Source organism: Drosophila willistoni (genome assembly GCF_018902025.1).
Source record: "Drosophila willistoni isolate 14030-0811.24 chromosome XR unlocalized genomic scaffold, UCI_dwil_1.1 Seg144, whole genome shotgun sequence".
Lineage (NCBI taxonomy): Eukaryota > Metazoa > Arthropoda > Insecta > Diptera > Drosophilidae > Drosophila > Drosophila willistoni.
In genome coordinates, this window is record NW_025814057.1 from 10,059,479 (window position 1) to 10,070,722 (window position 11,244).

The window sequence follows — 11,244 nt, forward strand, 5'->3', positions numbered from 1 at the left end:
AGACAGTGAGAGAGAAAGAGAGATAGATAGATAGAGTGTAGGGCGGAAGGGAGGTGGAGTTGAATTCCTTTTGTCAATTCATAGAATTTGTTTTTGTTTTCTTTTTTTTTTTGGGTGGGTGGATGACTTTGCTCTGTATCTTAAATCGAATTATATATATGATATTAATATATATATATGTATATATATATATATATATTTACGATCCTAGACCGCATGCTCGGCGGTGGCGCCATAGCGCAATGGAGTCGGTCAAATAATATTCGGAGGCGTTGTGGCCGCCACTGGAACTGGTAGGACAACAGTGTTGGACACTGGTGAGGATTTGGCTGATTTGACACAGCCGTAGGATGAGATGCCGGTGCCACTGCTACTTGGGGGCGATGGTGGTGTCTCTGGGCTAATTAATGGTAAATAACGCCATGGATGATAAATGCTACCAGCATACATTTGCAAACGGGCCTGCAGATCGAGGGCGAGCGTTGGATCCAGTGGATAATGGGCGAGGGTGGGGAATGCATTCGGCAGACGGGGCAGTGAGAGTTCCAATGGTGAGCCAAAACCATATTTGGCCGCTGCCGCTGCAGCCAATTGGACTTGATGATGATGATGGGCGGCCGCTGCAGCCGCAGCATGAGGATGTGTCTGCGGATGACCATGTCCATGCAGCTGATGATGATGTAAATGATGATGAGCCATTGACGGTGAATGCAAAGGTTGTGAACTGTCCTTTGAACTGGATAAATTGACACCAGTCAAATTCGCTGCCGATCCAATGACACCATTCGAATTGCTAGCCGATGTTGCATTAACACCACCTCCACCACCAATTCCTCCGCCGGCTGCGCCACCATTACCACCACCCGGCACTGGTGACTTGTTTAGCGTCTTGGGTTTGCGTCTAGGCCGATATTTATAATCGGGGTGTTCTTTCATGTGCAGCGCCCTGTAAATTAAGTAAATGTTGATACATACAAATATATAGGTATACATGAAGATCGATCGAAACGAACGATTTGAACATTGATGATATCATAAAGTCAAGCCATAAACCCTTTTCTCTCTCTCACTCTCGTCCCCCTTCCCCCTAATTTAGCAAAAGACTGAAACAACTCCCAAGACTTGCACCAACTTCACTTCACTTTATTTCACTTCACATCCAACAATGCGCAATTGTTGACATTTGTTTGACAAAACGATAAAAATACAAGAAGAAGAAAAATATTTATTAAAATAAAGAATGAAAAAAAAAGAAGAGAATAAACAAATTGTTGATAAAAAAAGGTGTGTCCTCGATTGTCTTGTGTTTCACTTTGGCTTTCTTTACTTTTAGTTTATTTTATTTTTGGTTATTCGCTTTGTTCCCTAATTGGTCACTTCTTTTGCCTTTCTTATCTTTCTTAGACCCACGAAAACCGAAACCGAAACCGAAACCGAAATTGAAAACCCCGAATATTATTCTCATTCAACATTCTTATCTCGCTGGCTCATTAGCAAATATTTAAACAACAATTCCATTTCATATACATATACGTGAGTTGAAAAACCACGAATGGGCCATTAGTTTAAGCCCCTCAAACTATGTAGTTACTGGCTGGCTGACTGACTGACTGGCTCATTAATAAATGTCATCAATATGAAAAATCAAATAACAACATTTTCATCACAATTTGGCAGTCAAATACAATCAATAAAAGGATTATGACAGTCTAAATGTTGGCATTTCGAAACTAACATTTTGTTGTTTGATTACATTCGTTGGAAAACACGTATACCCTGTAGAGTCAAGAGAGCTCTGAATTAACTAAAATATACAAATCTTCAAAACAGTTCTAAACCAACTTAATATTACTATATATCAACTTGATGTAAATATTGCCAAAACTCCTTTAGTCAATATGTCTAATTTATCATCATCTTAATTACCTGTCATTTGAATTCATAATTATATAATAGTTTCTCCAAAATTAAAATAAATTATACTGGAAAAAGTACAGGATTCATGAACTTGCTTAATAATCTTTATGGAATCCACCAAACATTCTACAATAATATCTTTCTACTTTGATATTAAATACCATTTAAAAATTATTGGTGAAACAAAAAAATGGTTAAAAAGCTAAAAAACATAATATTAATCTTGATAATAACCTACTATAAATATTATAATTTTGAGTCGTTTCTTGCTTTTTAAAATTGTTTTCAAGTTTATCGCATTTTCTACAATTAGATTTATATCGATTAGAAAATCTTCTTCAATTAAGACATTAAATTAAAATTACAATTTTAGAATGTTATCAAAACTATTAAAATAATTATGATTGAAAAATAATGCATATATTTGAGAAGATTTAGAACATTATGTTTTGACTTTAACTATGTTGAGACAGTTCCAATTTTTTCTATAAATTCTGTTGAACATTCAGCTCAAACTATTAAATGGATAATTATCCATCAAAGATTCGATATTTCTTAAAATAAAGTGCTTGAAAGTGCATTTTTGAAAACATAAAAGTTTACCCTATATAAGAAGTGGTTACAAAATCTAATATCTAACATATTCTGGTTATGAAACAAGTGAAAACTATATTAAATATAGTTAAATCTAAACAATCTAAATAACTCAAGAAAATCTAAAAATCTAAACTAATAAAAGTATATCAAATCTTTGCATTTGGATAAGGTAAACCGAAAGGTAAGAATTCCAAATATGATTCTAAGGCATATAATACCTAATTCAATGACTCATTTCCATATAATTGTTATGTTTTTAACCCAATCAGTTTGAACGGGTTGTGAGGGTTAGGAGGACTCATGAGTATAATGTCAATGTGAATGCAAAAGATATGCAAAATAAAAGTCTTTTGTGTGCGTAACGATGACATCTGACTCTTACTACCTGGGGAGTTGAATTCAAATGAAGTGTTTACCCAAGATATGTCCGATTATCTCTTATGTGTGCCAATGAAATACCACAGACCCCCTCCTTCCCCGAGTGTGTTTGTGTGTGTGTATTCTGGTCACAATAGTAAGCCTTTGTCTTAGCTAATCGATCAAATTGTAACCCAGACCAGACCAGAACAAAGTGAGAGAGAGAGAGAGTGAGAGTGAGTGAGTGAGTGAGTGAAAAGACGTACCCCTTCCCCACACACTCTTTCGATGTGTGTGTGTGTGTGTGTGTGTTTTTTGCTCCCTTACCTCAAACGTTTTGCCTCATCGATGAATGGACGCTTCTGTCCCTCGGTGAGCAATTTCCATTCGGCACCCAAACGTTTGGATATCTCCGAATTGTGCATTTTGGGATTGTCCTGCGCCATTTTGCGTCGTTGGCCACGGGACCAGACCATGAAAGCGTTCATTGGTCGTTTAATGTGGTCATGACTGTGATGCGATCCCCCATTTGAATTGGAGTTGCTGTTGGAACTGGAATTGGGGTTGGTGGAGCTCTGCTGCTGCTGCTGCTGTTGCTGATGATGCTGATGATGATGATGTTGATGTTGATGATGATGATGGGAGAGTAGCTTGTTGGTTGCCCCTCCGGGCTGCTGTTGGGTTCCAGGTAAAGGAGGTGATGGCGATGATGATGATGCTGCAGCTACGGCTGCCGCTGCTGCTGCCACGGCTGCAGCTGCTGCTGTTGTTGTCATTGCCATACCCATGCCGGGCAACTGCGGTGAAAGGCTACTACTGTGTTGACTGTGTTGGCTACTGCCGCTGCCACTGCCACTGCTTGTGTAGCCACCATTACTGTGGCTGTTACTCCTATGGAGCAGAGCGGAGATGCTTGTCATGATTAGATGATGAGGTGGTGGCTGTTAGGTGGCTGGCTGTCCGTTTTTCCAAAATGGGGAATATGCTTTGCGTTCCTGAAATGCCAACGGAAATGGTATTCAATAGATATGCTTTGTTAATGAAAAACTGGGGGGCAATGCTGCGTCTGAGGTCTGAGGGGTGCGAATTAGAGTACCACAGCACTCTCAATGACTCATTGTTTGAGGTGGCGGTGGCGGTGTCGGCGTCGGCGTCTGAGGTTGGGGTAGTTTAACAATAGAGGAATTAGGTAAAATTTTTAAGCCAAGAATCGCATAAGGGTAGGCAATAAGAAGTATAGTTAACTGTAAAGCTATTTCTTCAAATTCATAATCCGATCAGTGCATTTAACCAAGCGAGATTTCAATAGAAAAGAAGGGTTAAAATATTCTGTATCCCGTTTACAGATTATAATTTCTAAAAATTTTCGTAAATTGACCTTTCAAATTTTTGTCTAATAAACAAAGTATCTAATATCTATAAATCTGCTCTCTCTAGTTGAAATTTTTTAAAAGGTTTCAAAGAGTTGTAAAATTTAGGCAATTATTTATTGTTCTTACTTTGTTTACTCCAAAAAGATAGTTTTTTTTTCTTCATGAAACTTTCAAAGGGTTCTAAACATTTTCGAAATGATTAACAGATCCACAACCAAATAATTTGTATTAATACTAAAATAGAAGAGTTTGAGTATTTCGTTTATTGATAGACTTTTCCTTAGAAATAGACTAACAAAAAATTAAGTTCTTGTTTATAAAAATTTATTTTTAAAGGATGAAAAGAATGAGTGGATAATATATAATCTATAATACGATAATAATTTTATTATCGTAATTATGAATATGGATGAATTATGAAAGTGATTAAGACAGTGAATAAACAATTAACTATATAAAATTAATCACAAAGATAGAAATTTCTTAATATTATCCATATTTATGTTGACATGATAATCAAATAGAGATAACAAATTTTCCAAAAACTTTTAATATATTTGCGAAAAAGCCTTTGCCGCTAATTCAACCCCCAAAGTTATGCTTTACTTAATGGTCTGTACGCGAAGTAAGTGATCCTGGCACGAAATATGAAATGGGCTTAGGTTTTCGAGTCATTATTATATTATACCAATCTATCATATTATATATTATGCTTACCTTTCTCTATCTCTGGATATATATTTATTGATAAAAACTTTTGATAGATTTAAAAAAAATTGATTTGTTTTTAAGTTTTTTTTTTTTGCAGTCACTAATATTATACTAATATTTTTTGATATTAATCTATAGGATATGATTGTTAAAATGGTTATTCTTATAAAATAATTCTTTTCACTGTTTTTCCGATCTGCACATGAAAAAAAAATGAATTGTTGTCTCACTTTTGATTATTATGATTATTATTATTTACACATGATATTCATTTGTTGGCATAGAACATCTTCATTTGTAATACAAATAAAAGCCGGCTTGATGTCCAATGTGTTCAATATGTGTGTTGGGTTTTTATTTTGTTGTTTCTTTTTGTCCGTTTGCCGGAGCGAGGCGTCCGTGTCGTGTGCGCGACAATTTTGATTTGAAAACTGAATTTCTATGGCATTCGAAAACTTGCGACAAAAACGGCAAACGACAACAGAACACACAGAGCCCAATGTATGAGAATGGGAATAGTGGTTCACTTAGTGTGTGTGTGTTTGTGTGGGAGGGGGTGTCAAAGTGGTTGGTTGGTCGTCGTCGTTGCCGTCGCCGTCATCGTCGTCGTCGTTGTTGCCATACACTTTGAACCAGTGGCAAGAAAGAGAGTGCACTATTGTGTGCGAAAGAGAAGGTGTTTGTAATGTTTGTAGAGTTTTTTACACCTTCCAAAGGAACCCAACAACAACAACGACAACAACAACGACAACAACAACGAAGACAACTAAGACGATGGCTGACAACGACGTCAACGTGGCGGCTAAGTGATAAACATTTTTGGTTCCTTGCTTGGTTCCTTCTTCGATTCAGTTTTTATTATTATTTTCTTCTTGTTTTTTTTTTGAGTATCTGTGTCTGTATTTGTGTTGCTGTTTGTTGCTTGTTGACAATTGTCTTATGTTTGGTTCTTTTGTTGTTATTTGCCCAATTGTCTGTGTGTGAGCCAGTGTGTGTGTGCGTACCTGGCTGCTGTTGCATTTTTAACATTGATTATCTTCACAAAATTGAGTTGCAGCTTATCAAATTTTATTTTTTGCCTGACGCCTTGTTTGCTCCCACAATCGATCGTTACGGATCGGATCGGTTCGGTTCGGATCGGTCCTCGAGCACCATAACCCATGTGCTCTTACTTCCTATCTCTCTCTGTCCTTCTCTATTTCCTTCGCGTAGTGTTGCCTTCTCTTTTTGTTACAAGGGTTGCGTGCTTCTAAATGCTTCAATTGCTTTCGTTGTTTGTTGTGCAAATTGCTAACAGGAAATTCTTCAACTAGTTTCCTATAAAAAAAAGAGAAAAAAAACGTAAAATGTTTATATATTTTTTTTAATAGTTTTGTTTAATCCTCTTATACACAATTATAAATGGTTTGCATTTATCTTCTTTTTTTTACCGGGAATTTCGATGGTAATATGTAATATGTTAAGACATAATCTAAATATACTCTAAGAAAGGGTATATCGATTTTTATGGACTTTTGAATTTACCTCTTTCTAAATATTTAGTAAAATATGCAAAAGAAACGTCCCATACGAATATTTTGTTTATATAACTTTTGCAATAAGAGATAAACATTGCACTATCTTCTGTTTAATGTATTTTCTGATAAAAATTAGAAAAAAACTCTTCTTAGAATCTGTTAAAGGTTTTCAACTTGGATTCATTTAATAAATTCGAATTTGGATTCAACAAGGTTTGTGTAAATATTATTTTAAAATTTATTTATGTTTGATGAATGACGAATAGCCATATACTTATGTATGTATGTAAGAACAAGAACAATTGGCTACTCATATCGGAGTCATTTCTTATCAGAGGTGTTCTATTAAGTTTGAAGCAATCGATTCATTTAGATAATCAGCAACAAGTCGCTTTGTATTTGCATGCTATGAACTTTTTCGTGAGTCACTTCCGTTTCGATTCCTGATTTCCGATTCCATATTAGTTTGATAAACTTGATTTTACCCAGTTGTATTATCTACTGTGATTCTTGACTAAAAACACAACTATTAATAAGGCTTTATTCTGGAGGACTTAAGGTTTCTAACAATATCTTTTAGTAATCGAGTGGGATCCATTGAAGCCTTTCATTCTCAGACCTTATGAGGCAAACGATTTATTTATATTAGGCAAATATAATTGTAAACTTTTTGAATTTGCCATCATATTTGGCGGCAAATGTTTTGCGCAGTCGCCGCTCTCCAATTCTCCAGTAAATTTTGTAGAATTTTCTACGGTTCCACCATTAGCCCACACTCAATCCAAATACAAATGCCAAAAGGGAAACGCATTTCACCCACAAACACGACCCACAGTCACATACAATAAAAATGGCAGAGCTCCACAATTGTACTCCAGGCTAGGCTAGGCCAGGCCATAGTCAGGACTCCATGGCCTCCCCAATCCCTCCCCCAAAGAGTGAGAGGTGGAGAGGTAGCTCACTTGCGCGCATGTCGATGGCGCGGGTGCTGTTGCCTTTTGGCCAATGGCGTAGACAATGCTGGATGGGAGTGAGGGGCAGTTGCTGCTTAGAAGCGTTCTCAATGGCTCTCGGTTTTTTATCGTTTTTTGTTTTGCATGTAAATTGAATGCATTTTATTGGCCAAGCCATTGGCTGGCAGCCCAAAAGGGAAAACAAAAGGGCCAAAGGTAAAGCAACTGGTGGTCGCTCCCTCAATAAAAAAGCCGAAGAAGAGATGAAGATGATGTTTGATGCTAGTCCTAGCCTTATCGTTAGCCAACAGAGGAGCACACAATGCTGGCCAACAAAGTCCATACCATGGCATGAGGTGGCCGTCTGCCATTTGTTCTTGGACATAATGGACATTATGTTTGGCCCTATTATACTTCTGGCTACTGGGGACAAAGCATCTCCTTTCCCCCATCTCCATTTTCATCGTAGCCATCATCAACGTTCTTTTGGCCATAGTTCAATTCCGCTGCAAACAAAAAAAAAAAGAAAAGGGAAAAGGAAAATTTGCAAACTGTGTGCGAAGGTTGTCATAATTTTGGATATACTCTATGCCCTCTATAAGTCGCACTCTGATTCCTCTGCCTGTCCCCTTTCCCTCTCTGTTGTGTGTGCTTGTATGTTTGAAGGAATTGTGAGTGTGTTTTTGGGGGCTGCGTTTAGTTGCAGTAATTTATGGTAGGATTTCTAGCCAACATGGCATAAAATTTTTGCATATGGGTGAAAGTTGCTCCCTATTAGTGTGGAGAGGGGGGACGAGCAGAGAGATGAGGGGCTCTAAATGTGACCGCCGCTAATCGTGATTTGTGTTTTAAATGGCACAGAAGGCAGAAGAGAGGAGCGAGCAGTGGGTTTTATTATGATGCTGATGCTAATGCTGGTGAATGGGGCAATGTCTGGACGAGACTATAATGGCAAACTGCTGAAGGATAATTGCATTGGAGAAGCTGAGAGAGAGTGAAAGTGAGGGAGCTAAAGGGGCAAATATGCGCATCTATTCAAAATAAACATGTCTATTTCAAGAAAAACAACAAAAAGCCATTATAATAGTTAGCTATATCACTTTAGTAAATAACTTTTCCTATTCAATATTAATATAATACAAGGTCCATTTTAATTAGTTGGAAGTATGTAAATACCTTTTTGTTATTTATGTTAAGAAATTACTGTTATCGTTTTATTAGATGAATTGACTTCTCAGTCTCATGTCTATGAATAGGAGACCATAATTTTGTTCCTACCAAAACAAAGACACTTTATGAATTGCATTTGTGGTAAAGGGTTGAATTCCGCTTAGCAATAAATTTATTAAAAACTTAACATTTTTAGACCAAAACACTTTTTAGTTTAGATAAATTTTTTGAAGGGTTTCACCCTTAAATTTATTGCTTTTTCACAAATACAATTGATAAAGTTTCCTTGTTTTGGTAGGGTTTTTATAAATTAAAAAGTGGCAAAGGTTCTGGTTTCTAAACTGAACTAAACTAACTGAAAACTAAATGTTTCAAAGTCTACAGTGCAAGAAGTACAGTCGTGTCTGGATATAGAGCTCACCTTCATAAAGTGAAAACATTGATCTTGATCGATCTTATACGTACAGTGAGCAAGGGTTACCATAAATAATCCTGCGAAATTACCGTGGACCGATTGGAAAAATGTGTTTTGGTCTTTACGAATTCTTTAGATAGAAATCTTTCAATAGGTGAGTGTCCCTTTATTAGCATTAACAGATTAGACAGTTCTCATAAGGTTTAATTATTCAGAAAATGAAATTTCGAGTTATAAGATTCAATATTCATATTCAACGTAACGAGAGTATTTAAAAGTGTTATAGTTGGATTTACAAATACTGCCCAGTGGCGCCTCAGTGGTCTAAGTTGGACATAAACAAAAATTGGATGACCCAATTTTATCAAGTTTATGTTTTTTAACAAAATTAATTTGCATTTACACTGAAGAAATATTTAAAATTTATTTTAAACATTAAAGTAAAAAGTTTATGCAAAGCTCCATAAAGCTCAGCAATATATTTCATAGTTATAAAATATTCCGCTAGAAGGCGTCTCAAATTTTATGCAAATTTTTAAACATTTTTTTCTGTCTTAATTGTTGAAGTTTGAAAATGTTTCAAATTGGATTTTGAAAGTCAACCGAAAAAGCTTTGCCAAAAAGAAACTTTAAAAGCCTTAAATATCCAGTAGAGGAGATTGCATTTAACAGGTGGCGCCAGCTAAAGTTGTTTAGTTGATGTACCTACCGCCAGATGGCGCAGGGGCAGTGCTGCCACCTGGTTTTGCCTAATAATTCCGTTAAAGTTCAAGCAAGTGTGACAATTTGCCTTTGATTTATGCAGACTTTTCTCAATGAGCGCTAATTGCAGTTGCAGTAGCTGCTCCAAGTCGTCAATTCAAAATGCCGTGAAATTAATTAATTTTGTTCCTGATTTTTTTTCTCTCTTATTTTTTGCACCTTTGCACCACTAATTAGTGGCCAACGTTGGGCTGCAGTTGATACCCGCCTGCTTGAGCAATCAAAAGCAAAAACAAAATCCGTTTCCCGTGCTAGGTTTTTTTTTTTTATTTTTGTCAACGAGCCGGAATTGAAGCTGATTGGCCAGAAGTTGCCTTCATTAAGAAGCGTTTAGCGTTTTGCGCGCTCTTGACTTTTGCAGTCCACCCATCGTCGCCCAACCACTCACCCTCCTTCATGATTTCACCCACCCACAAACTCGCCTCAAGTGAGAATAAATGAGAGAGCTTGCAATTAATTAAAAATCAAATTGAGGGCAAAAGTTTTACCCAAAGTCTTGGCCTGAAAGTGTGATGAATGATGAATTTTTAATGGTATTTAAGCCATGAGAAGAACAAAGCAAGGTGGAGAATAAAAAAGATAGGAGAAGCAGCTAACTAGGTAAAATGGGCTGTAAATATATCTTCTTATTTTTTTTGATTTAGCAATATGCATTAGGGCAGAAAAATTTATAGATGAGTGGACGAATTCGAATGTTTGGAAACTGGAATAACACAAAGGAAATTTAGTATTATATCTTATATATTCGTCATACCTTTTAGGTATCTGTTGCTACTTTTTTGTCCCCGTGTTTCTGTCTCTACCTTTCTGTCTCTCAAGAGTGTTCTCTAGATTTAATGAAAAGTTGAATTTTAGAAAATAAAACATAATTAGAAGGACCAGAGTTAAGAGATTTTAAAAAAATCAAAGCATATTGCAATGGATTTTGATTCATTTTTGTTTCGAAAGAAAGCCATGTATTTTGCATGGTTGATTTCCAAATTTTCTAAGTTGCTTGGCTTTGAAATTGATCTGTAGAGATGTCAGAAATAACCCGATATAGCTACATATATATGTTGGCTAGGATTAATACATATATTGATCCCTATTGCCATCTAAAAGTATTCCAAAGATAACATTTGGGTGTAGGGTAAAGGCTCGTTGAGTTTGCCGGTTGAACTTTGCCTTATTGTTTTTAGCCTGACATCGAGTTTAATTAAGCAAATGCAGCCAGCAGTCTCTGCTCTCTCCTCTCAACCCCCTCGTTGCAACCCCATTTTAACTCCTTTAGAAAAGCAAAGAAAGGAAATTGCTGCTTATGACAATGAGCCTTTTTATTTTTTATTTTGAATTCATTTTTTTTTTTTTCGATTTTTGTTTTATTTCGTTTTTTGTTTTTGTATGTTTAATTTATATATATATGTGTTTGTTTTTTTTTTCTTGTGAGTGTGTGTGTTTGTGTGTAGAATTTAAATATATATTTAAATGTTAAA

General features: G+C 36.1%; 1 protein-coding gene across 1 annotated transcript; it reads right to left on the bottom strand.

The window, feature by feature from the left end:
* Positions 1 to 208: 208 nt before the first annotated feature.
* On the bottom strand, positions 209 to 4,988 carry LOC6639185 (transcription factor Sox-3). The gene is made up of 3 exons (XM_023178230.1): positions 4,962 to 4,988; positions 3,199 to 3,866; positions 209 to 946 (listed from the first exon to the last, which is right to left on the bottom strand). The coding sequence occupies exons 2-3, from the start codon at positions 3,789 to 3,791 to the stop codon at positions 253 to 255; spliced, it is 1,287 nt and encodes a 428-aa protein (XP_023033998.1). The 5' UTR covers positions 3,792 to 3,866; positions 4,962 to 4,988; the 3' UTR covers positions 209 to 252.
* Positions 4,989 to 11,244: the final 6,256 nt, after the last annotated feature.

Bases quoted from the DNA above. Each gene is read 5' to 3' on its own strand.
- LOC6639185 (XM_023178230.1), bottom strand. From the start codon at position 3,791: ATGACAAGCATCTCCGCTCTGCTCCATAGGAGTAACAGCCACAGTAAT. The intron at 947-3,198 runs GTAAGGGAGCAA...CTTAATTTACAG, and splicing joins GATGAGGCAAAACGTTTGAG to GGCGCTGCACATGAAAGAAC.